This window comes from Anguilla anguilla, chromosome 15, assembly GCF_013347855.1.
Source record: "Anguilla anguilla isolate fAngAng1 chromosome 15, fAngAng1.pri, whole genome shotgun sequence".
NCBI classification, from domain to species: Eukaryota; Metazoa; Chordata; class Actinopteri; order Anguilliformes; family Anguillidae; genus Anguilla; species Anguilla anguilla.
Genome location: NC_049215.1, coordinates 9606314 through 9626740, shown reverse-complemented (window position 1 = coordinate 9626740; position 20427 = coordinate 9606314). Strand labels below are relative to the sequence as shown.

The window sequence follows — 20427 nt, the reverse complement described above, 5'->3', positions numbered from 1 at the left end:
GCCTCCCAGCAGCCGGGGCTGCACGAGCGTGAAGCGTGTCCCCATTTACCTGCCTGCCCGGCGCCTTATTTAATAAAGACCGTTTCTTCGTTCGTCATCAATCCGCTGCCAAACTCGAGCCCCGAGGACGCAGCGGCTGAAGATGTGGTCCTGGAGATCGCCGGCATTGTTCATCCTGTCCTGCCACTTTATTCCGAGGACAGAAATGAGTAAATCCATTGAAGTGTGTGGGGAGGGGGCAACAGAGTTTCTTCGTCCATAAACCAGCCCCCCTTTGTTTTAAGGTTTAAATAGATATCTCTGGGGAGGTAATTTATAGACACTACATTTGCCTCAGTTAATGACATACTACTGAGATTACACACCATCCAGTCAACAACACGAATCTTGAATATGGTGTGAAATGTACGTAGTTATGTCAAATTGAAAAAATTAAAGTCGTAACTGGTAGTTTTGAGTAGGCTATATACTTAATGTTCAGAACAGAACGAGAGAATGTTTCAATCGGTATGTAAATTTGCATCCAGACATTAACAATGATTGCTTTAAACTTCAATTTATAGTTAAACACGCACAGGAGTGATGCTGGGGATAGCAAAGTGAATAACTAGGTTCCATGTACCTTTAAATAATGCTATTATTCAGCAAATGCATTTGTTCATTTCTTCATATGGCCATGCATTTTGCGGTTTGATTATATTAAAAAGAATATCGGAAATAATACAAACGATGTATGCTACTTGCAGGAGAATGTAATTAAAAAATAAATATATAAATAACGGAGCCGCATTTCATATTTATGATTACCGAAAAAAGGACGAATCAAATCTTTCCAGCCCAGTGGGAGAAAAGTGATGCGTATTGCTTCCACATGGTACAGATTGGAGGTTAATGGACGTGATTTATCAGGGCATCAGGGGTGTTCAGCGGATCCACGTGATTAATCAGTAGCTTCCCAGCCTCTGGCATCTCGCGCTAACCCTGGGTGAATGATGTAAGATCAGACGTACTCTGCATAGAAAAGTAAAGGCAGACTCTCAGTTCTCTCCATCTGTACACCCCCCTCTCCTTCTCTTCTTCCTCCTCCTCTGGCACCTAACGCCTCCCTCCTGCCTATCTCTCCTCATTCTCTCCCTCTCTCTTACTGTCTTCTTCGCTCATACGCCGAGCAATCCAGCTGAAACCGGGAAAGGAGTGCTGGCTCATTTAAGCAGACGAATTTCAACTGACACCACGGCACGAGACTCGAGGCAGGGTCCGGACTTGCCTGAAAGAAGTGCAGCGGCAGGAGACTTCATTCTGCAACAATGTCCGAATTTATCCTCGCCTTTTTGACCATATCGGGATTATTTCCAATCGCCAAAGTGCTCACGGCCGTCGGAGGAGAGCCAGGTAAGACAGAGAGAGACAACGCGTTTGATAAAAAAAAAAAAAAAAACTTGCTGCGCCGAATTGTTTTTTACTGCTTAGCCAATACACCCGAGTCTTACCCAAATAACGCGACCCTATTACTTTTCATGCTGTAAAAAATTCGTCTCGACGCTGTCATTTTTTAATTTGGGAGGATATGGAAAGTTGGGTCGTCCACTCTTGGAGGCTGAAAAGGCGGTTTCAGTTGCGTGTATATTATATAGAGGCATTGTCATGTATTAACGTGTGCCGGTTGCAGAATTTCTGGAGTGTGAAGTGTTCCTTCTGAGAAATTAATCTGTTTTTAAAGGGATTATATATCTAGCCATTGCCTTTTTTAACACACAAAAATCATATAATTATAATAATAATAATGTATTGTGCATCCTGCAACTCCGGAATACAGAAGGTAGGCTGTGATGGTGCGTTGACATACGTAGGTGCAGGTAAATTCTACCCAGCATTGGTATATGATGTAAAATGTATTAACCAAAGAATGAATTGTCTGCTGTTTTTTGCAGCAGTATTGGGTCTTGGTATTACCTAAATATAAAGCCTGGGGTACTGAATATTGTATCTTAATATTCAGATGCATAATGAATAACTCTAAGTGCATATATAAACAGCCATTTTTTAGTATTCAGTATTTGGATAGGAGGGAGGTAAAAGAAGAATGATCAAGGAATACAGGCATGCTTTAAAGTTGCTTTTAAAGGTTATAGCAGACGAGAAATTGCTTTTCAGTTCTTCCCAGGCAGCTACGCCTTTGCAAAAAAGTTATTTTTGAAACCCATCCAACCCATTGTTCCGTTCAAACGAAGATGCATCCTTGTACCATCACAAATTGTGTTTTGGATAAAAAGACTTGGTGATTTGCTGCCTCCCTGAAAAGTACTGAATAAATGAATTTGTAGGTGTGGATGGTTTAGAAATCTTTCTCATACAGACACAGCCGACTGGCTCTTGCATGTAGTGGAAATACAGAATGACAGGTCTCTATTGGGACATACAATTCCAAGTGATTGCAGTTAGCCATTGCTTTATTTGGGACTGGTAAAATAGAAAGTTTGTGTTTGATAGTGCAAAGCTAAGTGAAAACTGAAACACTTTGATTGTCAAGGTTAGCTTGTCAGGTGAGCTTTATACAGTAGAATGAGCACAGCTCCCTGGCTCTCCAACACCCAAGATTAAGTTCTGTATTTATTACAAGACTCGACTCAGTGTGCAAATATACCTGTAAATTAAGGAATAGATTTTGAAAAATATATATATGTGCCTCACTCTCTGTTGCTGAATGTCCATATGGTTAAAAATGTGTGGGAGAAACTTTAGAGTATGGTCCCCTATTATTGCTTTATTGGTTCAGATTTTTACATTTAGCTAATTGCTGTATTGCAATGCGTTTTTGTGATTTTTGCTTGTCCGTACCTGAATGTTGTAGGAGGTTAATTTTGGTCTCCTTGGCCAGGAGTAGAGCTGTATTTACCAGTGCTTGTGTCTCTTGGTACAGCGTTCAGTCAGAACCGAACCTGAATTCTAACTCCTTTTTAATGGTCTTAAATGCCAGTGCCTGGCTAACTCAACGCTCTCACACTATTGATGCACTCAGAACTTTGGTGTGACAACTGTTGGATCCTCGTAGGTCTTTGTCAGGTCGGATGAAAACGCGTAGCTACAGCGTGTTGGCTTTCTGGGTCTTTCTAGAGTGCTGTGTGAATGTTTTCAGTGCCGAAATGTCAGTGCAGAACCAATTTGTTTGGAATTGGCATCTGAAATGCTTTTTTTCTGCTTTAAGTTTCTACTTACCAAGATGGATTCAGCTGAACTTTATTACACAGACCGTATTTATCAGGTGATGCATAGCACTTCTAGTTATTCCCCAAAATATGTAGGACCAAAATGTCAGGTTAACATTGGGAAAGGTCATCAAAACCCCAGAATATTTATTAAACTGGCATTGACATATACTCAAAAATGTTGTTTTGTGCCATTTTCAGAGACAGAAGTGTTTTATCTGATTATGAATTGGTGACTTGTGTTCATGATTTCAAATCTGTCTCTGAATGGAAGCTTAACCACTTCAGCAAACCGTTCTAGTTCGAAATCCGCACAGGAAACTCCAGACAGCTATTTTATTTATACCTGTCCATCAGTGGAGGGAAGACAGCAACTTATGTAGGAGGTTGTGTAAAATGGCAATGCAGGATCTTCTACAGTACTGACAATGATGAGGTATTGCATGCTGGACCTTATACAGTACTACTGACAATGATGAGGTATTGAATGCAGGATCTTATACAGTACTGACGGTGATGAGATGTTGCATCCTTGATCTTATACAGTACTGGTGATGATGATGATGATGAGGTAGGCTATTGCATACTGGATCTTATGCAGTACTGACGGTGATGAGATGTTGCATACTGGATCTTATATAGTACTGATGATGATGATGATGATGAGGTATTGCATACTGGATCTTATGCAGTACTGACGGTGATGAGATGTTGCATACTGGATCTTATATAGTTCTGGTGATGATGATGATGATGAGGTATTGCATACTGGATCTTATGCCAGTACTGACGGTGATGAGATGTTGCATACTTGATCTTATACAGTACTGACAATGATGAGGTATTGAATGCTGGACCTTATACAGTACTACTGACAATGATAAGGTATTGAATGCAGTATCTTATACAGTACTGACAATGATGAGGTATTGAATGCTGGATCTTATACAGTACTGCCAATGATGAGATGTTGCATACTTGATCTTATACAGTACTGATGATGATGATGATGTGTGCTGAGGTTTTTCTTCGTTTCAATGAAATGAGTGCCCTCTCGTTTCATTGAAAGGACTGTTTTTCTCCTCCTCCTTCCTCCTGTTCTCTCATTTCTCATCTAATAAGTTGGCGCCGCAGATGGCTGCCTCGGTGTGTTGACCAAAACAAATTCCTCGTATGTGTAAATGTACTTGGCAATAAAATCCGATTCTGATTCTGATTCTGAGATGTTGCATACTGGATCTTATGCAGTACTGGCGGTGGTGATGATGATGATGAGGTATTGCATACTGGATCTTATGCAGTACTGACGGTGATGAGATGTTGCATACTTAATCTTATACAGTACTGGTGATGATGATGGTATTGCATACTGGATCTTATACAGTACTGGTGATGATGATGATGAGGTATTGCATACTGGATCTTATACAGTACTGACGGTGATTAGGTACTGGATCTTTTACAGTACTGACAGTGAGGTATTGAATGCTGGATCTTATACAGCACTGATAATGATGAGGTCTTGCATTATGGACATAATGAGATGGCTGCACACGCAATTATTTGTTTAGTTCTGGTGAGAGAAGCCCTTCACGCTGTGGGTGTGTGCGTGCCTGCGTGTGCGTGCGCGTGTGTGTGAGAGATATATGGGAGCAGAATTCATTCTGGTTATTATTGATTAATTGGGAATTATAGTATGTATGTATGTTTTTGTGGTAGATGTCCAAAACAAAGATATTGGATATCGATGTGTTTTCACAGAGAGCATTACAGAAGTAGTAATTTAGTGTATTGAGGAGTACGATGAACATAATTCCATCTGAGATTGGCTGATATTATTTTCTCCAGATAGCCAAATGTGTTGTCCCTTAATTTGGGTTTATCCTGCACCACTGCTGTTCATTTCCTACCTTGTCTGGGTTGCCGAATTCTCTGCTAATGCACAATATTACAAGGATAAGATTCTGCTATGTTTGCAGATGTAACAGCATATTTTTGGTGATGCTACACAAATTTGAGGAATTAACAGAAGTAAATGCAAACATTTTATGTAACTGAAAGACAGTCCTCCCCCTACTGGAAAACGTAATGAAATGATTGAGGAGGGTGTGTAAACCCGGGTGTGTCTTTCAGGCCATGTGTTCTCGTGGGGATCTCTGAAGTCCCAGTGGGGGTCAGACAGACTGTCCCCCTGATTAAGCTGCCGGTGTGAGACCCCGGTTCATCAGAAAGTCCAGCCGACGGCTGCAGGCTCTGCTGATTCTGCTGACTGCGGTCATCTGGGTTAGACCCAGAGATACCCCTGTCTGGCTGCCCTCTCTGATGAAAACACACACATTTCATCAAGTACAGCAAACTGTGTGTGTGTGTGTGTGTGTGTGTGTGTGTGTGTGTGTGTGTGTGTGTGCAAATTTGTGCGTGCGTGCGCACGATTGTGTGAAAATTTGTCCAGCCTTCAATCAAGATTTGTACTTAACTTTCACTTACAAATAAATGCAAGCTTCGATTTTCTTTAGTCATAGAGTTCGGCAAGCTAGTCTTTGGTGAACAGCATTCACATGAAGAAAAATCAAACGTTAGCATTTAATTCTGAGTCAAAATGGACGGTCCGTTTAATTGCCCTTGTCTATCGGCGCTGGTTACTGGTCATGTAATGATGCAGCTAAGAGCACTGACTCATCCGTCTTCAAGCCAGCAAACATGCTAGCATTTCTGAAGCATGGCATCTAACCCTCCAACACTGTGGATCCAAAGTGTGCTGTTCACATTGAATAAATTACGCACGGGCCCTTTGCCCAGAGCTTCCAGTTCACTCCTTCATTTTGGGCTGCAGTTGTGTTTTCTGCACAAGATGCCGTATACTCAGCCGTTCTGATAAATGACCTGGCCGGTTTTCCTGATCGTGTTCCTGTGAACCTACACCCTGCGCCAGCCAATGGAAGACGGGCTCCCCTTCTTCTGAAACTAACCAATAATGAAAGCGCTCAAATGCACGTGCGTACCGCAGAGCAACGCCCAGTCCTCCTCGGCAGCTCAGCCAATCAGCGCCCTGCGAGGTAATATGAAATAGACTTTGTTTCCATTCGACTTGTTACACCGTCTGTTTCCCCCATGGATTCCCCAGAGTTCTCCAGTTTCCCTGAATGAAAACATGGCGAATTACTTCTTGATTGTGTCTGGGCCTGGTGTGTTTTTAAAATTTCTTTTAAAAAAGCCTACGATCAAACACCTGCCTGAAAGCATCTGCAATTTGCCTTATCTGTGCTCTACAGCAGTTGTTATCCTACGCTGGGTTAATATTACCTCATTGGTCTTATAAATTGATGCTAGTGGGGTAGACTTTGAGAGAAGGCGGCAGTTGAATATTTATCCGCGGTTGCCGGTTTTTCCCGGGCCTCTGGAAAGCAGCGCTCGCCTGTTGGACGGCGGATTCCACGGTCCCCGGGTGATTTTTGGCCAGCTGTCTTCACGCGGGCGTCTCTGCACACTGCACGCCGCCCGCGGATATTGCGTTTGACAGCAGTTTTATCGCGTTCCTTTTCCTGACACAAAGGTATTTTTTTAGTGCAAGAATCTATTTAAATTTTTTTTTTTTGTGTGAAAAATCTCCTTGTTGTGCGAGGGCAAGTGGAAATCCTCCAGTCATTTTTGGGTTCAACTGGCACGTTAAACGCTTGCATTTACATTCTTACCGGTAATCATTTGTGATAAATTTGTCCTTTTTTTTTCTCTGGGTCCTCTGTGCTGGCTTTCTGAAAGTATTGGTTTGGGTTTTGGTTTGGGTTTTGCTTGTTAACTGTGGTTGCTCTGGTCTGAATCTGCTGAGGATTCAAAGAGAAACTGCTTTGTGCCATTTGAAGGCAGTGTGTGTGTGTGTGTGTGTGTGTGTGTGTGTGTGTGTGTATATATATATATATATATATATACACACACACACACACAAACACACATTATGAATGGGAACATTTTTCTTAAAGAAGTTTATAAAACTTATCTGTTCTCTTTCAACTCATTGTTTCTTCCAGGACATTGTCTCTATTTTCACCTATAAAAATATATTTGAAACAGTTATCTCGAATATTCAAACAGTATGATAAATTAGACTGTAGGTATGAACTAATACATATAGGAATGTGTAACGATTATTACTTTAACACAAATGTATAATTATTTCTTCATATTAGGCTACATTTATTTATTACATATGTATTATGCCAAAAAGAGAAACTCTTACTAAATATTGTATTGTAAAACTCTTTATAAACTTTGTAAATACAGTGTTTCCTTAAATTGAGGCAGTTAAATAAAAAAATAAATAAAAAAAATATATATAGTGTTGTTTATTGGTCTTGTGGGTGTGCACCATTTGTGAGTTGAACATAAAATGATTTGTATCTTATCTGACATACTGTATAAACACTAGCTCTGTTTATTGACATAATAAACTAAGCATTAAGACTTTATTATGATGGAAAAACTCAGGTACTGATGTGCGTTGTTATGCATGCATTTGTTTTCTGTACAACCAGTGGTGCTGCCTGACCAAGATGCGTTCTAAAAATAGATTCTTCCCCATGCTAGGAATTGATTTGGAATCCAGCACATAATGCGATCCCTCAATCTGTGAAATAATTGAAAATCACCATCCCTACTATACATATAGTAGGGATTTATTTATATGTATATATATTTATATATATTTAAATTCATGGTAGTTTGTATTAAGTCCTCGCATTTTCATCGGTTCAAAAGTAAGTTAATGGGTAAAACATAAAAGCAAATCAAAACAATTAAGTAGAATACTTGGTTGCACAGCCCTTAAATCAAACAACTGCATGAAGTCTACGACTCATTGACATCACCAATCATTTGGTATCTTCTTCGGAAATGCTGTTCCAGACGTTCACTGCAGTCACTCATCTTTGTTTTTCCCGAGGTTTCAGTCTCCTGTTCAGCAAGTGCATGCTGGGAAGAAATGCATGCTCGATCGGATATAAATCAGGTGACTGAGCTGACCAGTCCACAGCTTTTCCCATTGATGAACTCCCATTGGTTGCATAGGCACGGTGTTTGGTGTCATTATCTTGCTGCACGATGAAGATGAGGCTGGAGGAATGTCTTTGCACATAGCCAGACAAAATATGTTGATACATTTCCAAATTTATCCTACTGCTGCCATCCTCCATTACATCATCAATACAGATGAGAGAGCCTGTTCCAGAATCAGCCATATTTTCCCAAGCCATGACACAGCCTCCTCCATATTTCACTACTGAGAGGAGGCTGCTTTGGGTCATGGGCTGTTCCTTTCTCCTCACTTTCGGCTTCCTATTGTTTTGCTGAAGGTCTCTCTACTTCAGTCTCATCTGTCCATAAAGCAGTTCCAAAACTTTGCTGGATTGTCTGTATTTTTCTTGGCAAATTCTAATCTGGCCTTTCGATTCTTGCTGCCGACGGGACGTCTGCATCCTGCTGCGCAGTCTATAATTCTGCTCTCAAAGACTTATGGCGGCTTGTGACATTTTCACCCCTGCCCCCAAGAGAGTGCTGCTGATGTCACTGACTGTTGCTTCAGGGTTTTAGGGTTGCTTCAGGGCTTCGCAGCTCTTAAGATTCGTCTGCAATCAACTGCACTTGTCTTCCCCGGCCGAACTGTGTAGCGTTTATTTCTGAGTCCAACAAAGGTTTCTTTCTTTCTTCAATACTTTCTTTTCCAAACTGCTGTACTTGATATGCCCAGTTTCTGTGCTATCCTTCTTAATGTATTCTTCTGTCCATTGAGCTTACAGATTAGTTGTTTTTCAGCTATATTGAGTCCTCTGGCCTCCATGATGGCGTATGCTTGCTGACTCGAAGTGCAATCTCCACAGATGAAAACGAAAGCTAAAACCAAGACACTCACTGCTCTCTTAAGTGTGAACATAACGGTACAGCAACAGTTAACACCTGTCAGTCATTCAGTACCTTACATTTACACAGCTGAAAATGGGAACGGTGTTCCCACGTTCCATGTGAAACTGGAAAATGGTCTTTGTAGCGATTCCCTTTACACATATACGGCAATGCGAATATATTGAGAGATTGCAATGCGTATACTGTCTATTGAGATTGATATGACACTGTTGAACTTTTTGTGTCTCAAAAAACACACAAGCCCCATCTACAGGATTAACACATGCTGTGATCAAAGGAAACTCAAGAAGAGGTTAGAAAAAATGTTGCTGAAATATAGCAGTCTGGAAAGGATTAAAAAGCCATTTCTAAGGCTCTTGGGACTCCATTGAACCACAGTGAGATCCATTATCTCCAAATGGAGAACACTTGAAACAGTGGTGAATTTTCCCAGGTGTGAAAGCAGTACATTCTAAACTGAACCTGACTTGGGTGTCAGTTCCTCGCTGCACCATCTGTTGCGGGATGGAGGATTGCGGGTTTCTCTTGGTTTTGGAATTGTTTATGTATTGTCCTGAGTACTTCTTTGATCGGTCTGTGTTGAAATCTGATTTGAGATGCAGTGTAGTGTGTTGAATGTATGTAGTGAACCAATTTCAGAACACACATGATTTTTGGAGGAATAAGACCCCACGCCTTCATTTGGGACCAACTCAGGTGGCCTTGACTGAAATGACTTTTAATGGTTACAAAAAGCAACTTTATCTAGGCATGTGTGCACATGCCAACACAATGAAATATTTTGCCCTGTAGCCGGTTTTATTGTTCAGTGTGTAACTCAGTGTCCCATCTGCTGCTTGATTATCAATGGTGACCACATTTGAACCCGTTTTATGTATTCATTTTTATAAGCTCTAGTGTTTCTGTTAGAAGATGAAATGGGACTGCATTGTAGTGTTTGTAATCCAGGGGGCCTTTTGTGAATGCAGTTTCACATGATGCATTGTGTCCGATCACCATCACATCCTCCAATAATATCAGACCCAGCCTGAATATTATACCACAGAACCTTGTATTCAATTTTATTAATTCCTCAGTGCAGTGGAAATAATGGCAGTCATAATGTGAACTTCACCTCATTCTTACACAGTGCACTACAGGGGAAACTTTCTGATTTGTCACGCTCTCTGAAATATTGTATCTCGTTATAGTATTGCTGTGTTATCGTATGTTCACTGCACAGTTAATAGCCTAACTGGTCTAGGAATCATTCTTGTATAAAGAAGGTTCGAGATTAACACAGCTAACAAAACTGGAATGGTTTGTGGAGTGTTAGAACTTTTACACAACATGGCAGAAGCATTGTGAGGACATTTTGTATTTGCTGGGACGAGAAAGGAAACAAAATGGACTCAACCTGCACGAGACCCAACCAGCAGATGGCGCTATCATTTTCATGGACTGTCTGTGTTACTTGATGTCAGGCCTTGCAGAAAAAGTATCTTTGTCTGAGATGGAGCTGGAGCATAAGCAACCCACAAGCATGTGTATCAGAGGTGGACAACGAGGGCCGTGTCTGTTTCTGCTTTTCATGCCAACGTCTGGCCTTAATTACTTAATTAGCCCTAACCATTATGCCAAATTACATTTTAGCTACATTTCTCACTAATCACGCGGATAACAGCCAAAGATTGTTCTTGTGTCCCTACTGTGATGTAATCTACGAGTGAACCAGTGTTGGTGTGTGGAGCCAATTCGCTCATTTAGCCTGGGTAATTGGTGGAAACAAAAACCTGCACCCACACCGGCCCTCCAGGACTGGAATTGCCCACCCGTGCTCCATATGGAGAGACCGGAGAACGGATTTCACGAGTCTGAAATATTGTTCTGGAACACGAGGGGATCATTTGCACAGGATTACCAGCTTTGCTTTCAGATGCCAAATGAGGGACGAGCACGAGCAGTAACAGTGCGGACCACTTGCATTAAAATGTAAAAGTTAAATAATGTGCGCATATTTAAATATTTAAAGGCGGGGGCCGGACTGCTCTGCGTGAGGTGTGGGCCGAGGTGCTTCGCGTGGAGAAGGCCGAGCGCGGAAAAGCCTGCCGTGCCTTTGAAAGGCCCGACAGGGCTGCAGGGGAGCGTGTGCCGTACCAGAAGAGCCGCGGCGATGCTGTTCTGAGCGCTAACAGGCCCCGCCGACACCCACAGAACGTTCCGGAACACAAATCAAAACAAGCCGAAGAAGACCCCTAACGGCCTTTGCTATCGCAGACGAGAGGCTTGAGGAAATATAACACACAAAGGCGGCGCTGTGTAATGCGTAATTGGCACTGGATAGCGGCCAAGGCAGCGGGCTTGTAACCTAACGGTTGCAGGTTCGATTCACAGGTTGGATAGTGCTGTTGTGCTCTTGAGCGAGGTAATTAGCCTGCTTTGCTTCAGTATGTATTGAGCAGTACAAACAGATGCTATGTAAAAAAAAAAAAAAAAAGCTGTAAGTCAAGTTGCTCTGGATAAACATGTTTGCTAAAATATGTGGATATGATCGGTCCACTTAAATTCAGATTGAATATTTGCAATGGAAGTGAAGGTTTATATTCTTAGTGCAGTATTGGGTTTTATTTTAATCCTGAAAATGTTGCCACCGGAAACGTGAAATTTTGCCATATTTTCTCGCTCTGAGTGGATTTTTTTTTTCTGTGTTTGCAGTGTGCTGGATGAGTCTCCCTGGTAATTAAAACACATTGCTTAATTGCTTGCGATGTACCTCAACAGCCTTGGAGGCAATATGCCACCGCCACCTTTTGCACTGTTTTTTTTTTTTCCGTTTTAACGCGTCTGTGACTGGCTGACTGTATCTCCGCTCGGAACAGCCAAGAGCAGATGCTCGCGAACGACGCACGACGCGCTGTTTCCCGTGATGGATGCCATTTGGCGAAACATCGCGTCCCTCTCCGCAACAAACAAGCCGCGAGAGCCGGCCAGCACTTACTCTCCGTCTCTCACACGACGGGATGAGATCATAAAGTGAACGCGCATCGCCGTGTGTTCCTGACATTTACGGCTTTGTGTGCTGATGACAGGTAGTTCTCTGTCTGCTGTTGACAAACACTGTGTTGCAGAGACTACGGCCGGTGCTCCTCTCCGATTCAGCCACCGCGCACCTTCAACCTTAGCGGGAGAAATGAGAACCTCTCTTTGGATCCCGCCGCTTCGATACGCCTCACTAACACCGCAGTGGTCCGGCTGATTCCGTCAGGTTTTCCCGAAGACAAACCGACGTCAAGGAAACCTTCTGGTCCAAATTCCCTTCAGTGAATCAGGACAACTGAGCTCTGTAGACAAGTGTTCTATCCGTCGGTGCCAGTTTTTTTTAGTAGAAAGAGAGAACTAATGTTCCACAGTGGGGGGAAAAGTTTTGGAAATGTTAGCGCATGCGCAGTGCACAAGCGTTCCAGATGACCTTGGTGGAGCCCTTATTCCAGAAGAGGAAGTGTAGCACGTTGCAGTTAAACTGAGGGTTTAATGCAGTGATTAGCATTGTGCTACGCTATAGCAGCTGCGGATGGTGCTGATGGTAAATGATCAGGCTGTGGAAGTGCCCGGCACTAGGGACCGGTCCTCACTTTAACAGGCCGGTGAGTACCTGAAGGAGCCACTGCACTGCCGTATGGCCTATGGAGGAGGACAGCGCTCTCCCTCATGAGGGGGCGGTGAAAGGATGGTAATCTCACTCTTTGTTCAGATGGACTCTTCTCAGGGCCCGGGGGTGGCTGTGCACTTTGAAGGATAACGCGGTGAGAATGGACTGCGCGTCGTGGTTCAATGTGAGGACGCACCTGTGTGGTGCGGTGCGACTGGCGATCGGGCTCTGAAGAAAAGTCCCGCCGGTCGCTTCGGTCGAAACCGACACACCTGCGGGCGGATCCGCTCCTCGCGCCCGCCTTTCCCCGAGGGCGGGCGGGGCCCCGAGGAACGGGACAGGCGGCGGACCGCACTGGCGAGCGAAAGCTCGGACCTGTCTGTGAAACATGCGCGCGCCAATGAGGAGCTGGGGCAAGGAGGCCTGGAGAGAGAGAGAGAGAGAGAGAGAGAGAGAGAGCGATGCGGCATAGAGAAGAACGGCCGAGACCAGGCCGCTGAGGAGAAGGAGTGTGTGGGACGCAGCCCAGGGAGGGAGATAACGCCGTATATACTCTATATGTGTACAGGCTACGGCTAATACTCAACCCTTATCTGAGGATGCCAAGGAGCAGGAGAGGAGGTTTCGCAGAGCAGCGGTCCAGGAGGAGGGGGTGTATTCCTCTGTATCGTTTCTCACACACATCTCTCGCCCATTCCAGCTCAAACTGCCAAAACAGATGGGCACTTTAATGGATGCTCAGAGATAATACAGGACGTGCTCTGAATGTTGCAGGAAAGGGGAATGAAGTAAAGATAAAAATACTGTATACTGTACATTAATGCAAAATGCCTCATACACATGTTAACTGCTATTGTATGTTTATTTGCCAATATAATGCGTATTTCAAGAACGTGAGGAAACTCTGTTTGGAAAGGCCTGAGAAAAAGCACTCACTGAAATCTAGGCACTGAAAAACATTCATGGTTAACTAAAAGCACTTTTTCCCCCACACAATTTAATGGTCAATTTTAGTTTAATAACTGAGAAATTTCAATGATTAATCTTCGTATTGATGGGTTATTAAATGTTTAGACATGGCATTATGTAATAATTGCCATTCCATTTACAAAATTGTCATGAAGTTTTTAAAGGTTGAAATTCCTTTCTGTTTCATATTTTAAAGTTTTAAATGAGTTTAAATGCCCTGGTTTGTATGTTTGCAGTCCATATCAAGCATCATAAATTAAGCATCCTTGATTGGCATCCAACTTTATTTAAAAAAAATAGTACTTCCCAGCTGTTCAATTCGCCACTTTTATAAAATATTTAATGATGAAGTAGACCTATTGTACCTGCCGAGAGCTGAATATAGTTTTTAGATTTTCAGGGACTGTGATAGATTGGCAGCCTGTCCACAGTGTATTCCTGCCTCTCGCCCAATGCATGCTGGGATAGGCTCCAGCACCTCTCGTGACCCAGACCAAGAACAAGCGGGTATAGATAATGGATGGATGGAATGGAATTTCAGGGGTAAAAAAAAATCCATCCTCTGAAAGTGTACCAGTGCACATGGCCAAGTCATCTACAGAAAACGAGGGCATTGCACATGCCTGATATTGCAATGGCATACATACACGTGATAGAGCCTGAAGTGAGGGCTTCTGTTTTACCTGTTTGAATGTTACTCTGCGGGATTTCTCTCTAGCAGGTCCCCTAGCAGGCATGAGTCAGGCGTGAAGCCTGCTTACGGTGGGGCCTGGGAGAACGCTCGCTCGGAGGGCACCGAGGTGGCACGGATGCAGAGACTCTCGTCTGGCAGCTTTGACAGAGCAGGCGCGGCCGCTAATGCCGCGCGCTTCATCCTCGGCGTGAACCGGAGTCTGAGCGCCACCCCGAGCCCGCGCTAATTCGATATGCTAACACTGTTAGCTGGCAAGCTGCTCGATGCAGTTTCAGCGAGCTGATTTTTCACACTCGGTAGAATGAGACATTCAAATTTTGATTGGCTGAATCGCACGCGTGTTAAAATCTAATCTCATATAATTCCATAATACGGTATGCAGTCATTTACCGACAAACAGAAAATATTTATAAATACTAAGGAGATACTTTACCCAACAGGCATGTAGACAGACGGGATATGAACAATGCATTTGAAAATACCATTATTTAACCCGCAGCATGAAGAACAAAATTTATGAATGTGGGAAGCGTGAAAGGCTGGTTTAAACCTGTCCTATGAGCAGCTGATTAGAATCTCCCAATTTTACATCTTTACCAAAGACAAACTCAGGCATACCCGAAGCAATTTACTGTACATACAAAGAGAAGTGTTTAATGTTAATTAAACTCCAGCAGAGCGTACTGGATTACTTGCACTCTGCCAGTGCAAAGTGTCTGGAGCAGTGGTTTCCAAACTTTTCAGGCCCTGCAAAGAATTTACATTTCCGCTGCACCCAAAAATGCGGTTTTAAACACCTGATACACGTTTTAAGTGATAAAAGCTGCTCACATTATGAATTGGTTGTAAATCTGTATCGAAGACAGAAATAGATGAATGTGGTCCATATCTGTTTCTGGAACTTCTGCTCTGATTTCTGCCCGATCATTTAGTAATTGATATTTTATTTACATTTCTTCAGAAGTTCATTTATGACAGCCAAATACTGTCCCCGTGTCCAAACATGAAACATCTTAGTGCGGTGTAATATATGTTTAAACCAGCACAGCTCATTTGTCCAATGAGAACCTGCGTACACACCGACCTTTAGGACTGGAAGTGGCCACCTTTGGTATAGAGGAGCAAAGGGCACGCTCATACACTGAAGGCTTCTGCAACCTTCTGATTAGGGTTAGGGTTAGCTTTCGTGCAGCCGAAAAGCCTGCTAGTTCCCCTGTCAACTTGACATTGTGCTATAAAATATAGTATAAGAAGTATTTGAAAAATACTTGGAAAAGCTGATCTCAATTAGAGGCTTCATTTTCATCTTTATAAAGTGGACGTTTGCTCAAAGATGGCGTCCTAGTCAAAGTTCTGCGAGAGAGTTCAGTGTTCTCCTTATTAGTGTGGTTGCCTTAGTTAATTCTTCTTTTTCCACATTAACATTCTGTACGCCGCTCGTCCAGCAGCTTTCCAGCAAGACCTACAAAGTTTGGCTACTAGTTCACCTACTTGCTTGTGCTTTTTGTACAAATAGCGCAGATATTTTTTCGATGTTTACGATTTCACATCGGATAGTTTCCCATAGATTAACACGTTCGGAATATGAACAACACACTTGCAGATGCAAGCTACAATCGTCGTTGCTGCTGACATAGGTACAAACCGTCTCTCTCTCTCTCATGTGCCATAAGCTCTGTGCTGTGTGTTGCCACACATTTGTAAGGCTTTATTTAACAGTAGTACAACCAGGTGAAATTTGCCTTTATAAATGCTTTGGGAGAAAGGGTTAAAATTAGTAGGTACTCCATAGTACTCCAAATAAGTGAAATGGTCATTTTTTTCAGACATTGTGATAATATGCTTTGAGCTCCTGAAAACTCCAAATGGCTGTTTGGGGATGAAACAGATTTTTTGCCAGAATTTCTGTATCGCAAGACACAATTCTGTTTCATTGGAGATTAATAAAGGCTGGCTAAATGAAATTAGACTCTTTGCCTGGGATTCAGTGCTGTTGTGTTTTATGATTTCAGAAGCAGTGTGGCCTGGACGATTATGTTACAAGCTATTAATTTTCTTTTCAGGTTTGAAAGTGGGAAACATTGGCTAATGGCTCGACAGGATGTGGTTTTTAGCGTGCATGTAAATCCCGTAGCCCAGGGGTAAGTTTGGGGGAGGCTAATAAATTAAATATTTCAGCATTTAATTCGGCGCTTTTGAGGCTCGATGTGACGTCGTGTCCTTATGTCCTTATCGTTTTACACACAGAGAAGGCACCTCCCTAAATTCCCGTTTCTCTAAGTGGCTTGGAGTTCAGTTGAACTGAAATGCAGACTAATCACTATTAAGTGGTGTCAAGTCCCGAGTGGCAGAAAGAGTAAGGCGCCTTAATCATACGGTCCTCTGAAAGAAGGGTGTTATGGGAAACTGCTCCTTTAGAGATTCTCAAAGAAATGAAAACAACATCTGTAGCCTCAAACATAATTGGACCACCGCCACACATTTATAACTATGTCTGAGTAGTTCCTCTACTGGATCTATTTTAGGTATCATTTCATTGCAGTGAACATGTTAATTCATCCAAATGAAAATACTTAAATTTAATATACACACACGCACACAGTCACGCACGCACACACACACATACACATGCACTCACAGACATGCACACCTTTTCTTTTTTGCCCTCTGAAATTCGACCGCGAGCGCTCCTTTAATTTTTTACGCGGTCGTGAATTAAGAACGACACGGACGAACACAAAATGTGTGAGCCTGCGTTTGTGCGCGTGACGGAGCGATGCGAACCCGTTTATTTCCCTTTGGATTTTTCGGGAAGCGGCATCTGTTTAGCAACACGTGCTTGAAGCAGCGCATTTTAATGATGGCATGAATCAATTATATTAGCTGCACATAATTAGCACCAATAAGAATTTTCCTTTCCGCTGATTGATGGAGCAGATGAATCATCTCCTCAAAGGAGCCCCGTGAACGGAGAAGATGACTAGTCAGATGACTGTGTGCATTAGCTAGATTGCTTATACAGATTGCTTATCATCGTTTAAACTCCTTCCTACAGCAGGTTTAGGTAGCGGGGGGATTGCTCAACCTTAGCGTCACCGTGCCTGTGCAGTGAATCAAAATTATGGAATGAACCTACCCTGGCAGACCATTCGGCTGAATGGACAGTGGCCCGAAGCAGTCTCGCGCTTGATGAGCGTTTACATGCTGACGGTGGAAACGTTGCTCTTCATTAAAATGTGTTGCGTACGTGTGAATACAGTACCTGTTGAGTGAAGGGTCTTAAGGGGAGCACCGTAAATAACTTGTTAATATTGCAAATGTTATTTATTCCATAATTCCGTAACATTGATCTATTTGATGCTTATTAGCGAGGGACGCAGAGGAGTTTCTGACTCATGTCGAACCCGCGGGATAATGGCTAAGTCCGCTTTTGGTGATCGGTCCTTTTGTCCCGGGGATATTCTCGGTTACTGTACGCCTGTAACGACACCAGCGAGAGAGGGGCTGTAATTAAGCAGGAAGGCTGCTACTGGGACCCAGCTCTTCTGTCTCCATTAAATTCAGCAGTGCCCTTGTTTTTTTTTTTTACATTCAAGCATGTTTAATTGGCGTAATTGAGACAGACGTTTATTTGCGCGGGGCTGTCTGTCAATCAACGGGACGTGCTGGCTCCGATGGGTGGAAATGTGTTGCCGTATTTTTATTTTTTTTTGCGGATCAAGCGACGCGAATCCCCCACTGGTAACATCTGTGACTCGCTCGCCGAAGTCGAATCGGGTAAAACGATCAGCCGTCATCGACCGACTCCACACGGAGTTTAAAATTGACGGACAGCTCCCGACAGCCCTAATGCATCCACCTCGGGTCACCGCAAAGGTTCCGTACGAAACGCAGCGGACATCGTTACTTAATGTGGCTTAATGAGGGATTCCATTCCACCACTCCAGCATTAAATGCTCCATTTCTTACTGACCCGTGTGTTAATTGAGCACTTCTAAGCTGGCCTGCCCTTTTCTACCTCCTTACCTGGCTTGAAACTGGCAGGATATATCGGGCATTTCTACAGAGGTTCATCTCAAACTAAATGAAGATAAATTGTACACACACACACGCACACACATACACATTATCCACACACAGTGCAGTCAGTATCTATTTGGCCATTTACACAATTTTTGTTGATTTGGCTCTGTACTCCAGCAGACTGGATTTGAAATGAAACTGTCAGCTTTAATTTTAGGGTATTTATATCCATATCGAGTGATCCATGCAGGGGTTTTTTGGGGGCTTTTCTTCATTATGGTGCAAATTATTCTTTCACCATCTGTAGAGGTCTTCCTTGGCCTACCAGGCATATTACTGAGCTCACCAGTGCTCTCTTGCTTCTTAATATTGTGATGTGACTCTGCCTTTTCCCAATTTCCCAATTTGGTCCAGTGTAGATGGTGATTGGCCCACTTGAATCTCTTCTTCTTGTTAACAGTTCAAACCAAGGGCTTTTCGCATATGCACATCCTGTTACACCAGCAGATCGTAGTCACTGTTTCACTGAAGTCAGGGAAACTGGTTTCTATCTAGTGGCATTGTGTTCTCCCTGTAGTTGTGGTGCAGTTTTATGATGGCTTCTTTTTCTAGACAATGCAAGATATTTGTCTTCTGCCTCTTGAGCTTCCTGGGTTTCTCCTATTAACATTACTGGTCAGCTAGACCCTTCTGAGTTTGCACTGAACACTGTACCTGAAAATCGTAAGCTTCTTCGCAATTTCTCGCTAGGAGTAACCTTCTTTCCGCAATATGTTTACTTGGCCACAGACTTCTAAGCCTAACTTTTTCTTTGCCATTTTTCTTGCAACTTTAATGCCAATTTTACTTTCACTACAGGCTGAAGGCATTTGACTACTTGTGATTTTGCAACATATGGTAGATAAGATTCACTTTATCAATTTAATTACCCCGCCACCTCTCTCCTACCCCTCCACCTCCCACTTTGCAAAATGATTGGATATACTTCCAATAATGTGTTTACTTGTAATTAAAGCCAAAGGAAGCTATTTTGAGGAAAGTGTTTTTTAAATTTTTTTTTTTTTTATAAAGAAAAAGCTGTCTTGTGTTATTGTGGGTAGAAATTGATGTTCAATAAATGTGCATAACTGAATTCTTCTCTACCTCAAGTTTTTTTTTTTTTTAACCATAGATGGACTAATACCTTTGGCCTGTATTGAATATATATATATATATACATATATATATATATATAAATGGTGCAGCGAGCAGATAGTCCTACTAATCCTAAAATTATTACACAGTCCTAAAGTATTACACAGAAAACAAACGGTCATCTAACTTTTTATGTTATTGTGAATTGTTAAACCATCCAGTACGCCTCTAACTCTGTTAATTGTTTGACAACGCCTATTACCTTATGTGATGTGCTAATTGCCTGATAGCCTACAGGTGTCGTGCCTCCTCCTATGTATTCCACAGCACTTAAAATGTGCTTCTCTTGTGTTCTTGCTATGCCCTGACGAAGGTCTTTGACCGAAAGCTTGCCATTAAAAAGACACATTTTTTGCTCTCAGTGTGCCCTCAGTTCTTTATTACATTGCATGGTTTTATCTTTGGTTGCACCTGAGCAGTTGTCGGATGTGCGGACGAGTCTTCTACTATTTACATGTTATTGCTTAAAAGCAGTAATTATCCAAAGACCTCTTGTACATATCTTGTACTCCTTAATCCTCTACCTCTACCTCGGTGGGTTTCGGAAGCGCTCATTCAAACAGGATATGCATACACGGATTGACCAAGGGGTTTGTTACTGACAATTTTAATGTATTTGACTGGAGTTGAGCTGAAGCACTTTCATTTTCCTAGCACAAGATTAAAGCAGTGTGTGAGGCCAGCGTTTTTCTGTTGCTGGCCAGTGACTGATATGGCATCTTATGTGTGGGCAGACCCACACACCCAACACACGCTACTGACTGCTTTCACTGCCTCTGTGCTCCAGCTGCTCAGTGAAC

At 42.6% G+C, this 20427-nt stretch overlaps 1 protein-coding gene across 4 annotated transcripts in view; it reads left to right on the top strand.

Annotated features, from left to right (window-relative positions):
- The first annotated feature begins 877 nt into the window (after nucleotides 1-877).
- LOC118214493 (low-density lipoprotein receptor-related protein 1B-like) overlaps nucleotides 878-20427 on the top strand; it is a 457936-nt gene continuing 438386 nt past the window's right edge. For 3 of the 4 annotated variants that reach the window (XM_035394488.1, XM_035394487.1, XM_035394486.1), the window contains exon 1: nucleotides 881-1392. In XM_035394488.1, the coding sequence (XP_035250379.1) occupies nucleotides 1308-1392 (85 nt within the window). In that variant the 5' untranslated portion in view covers nucleotides 881-1307. Of the gene's footprint in view, nucleotides 1393-20427 lie in introns of all 4 variants that reach the window. The other variant, XR_004762629.1, reaches the window with a different exon arrangement.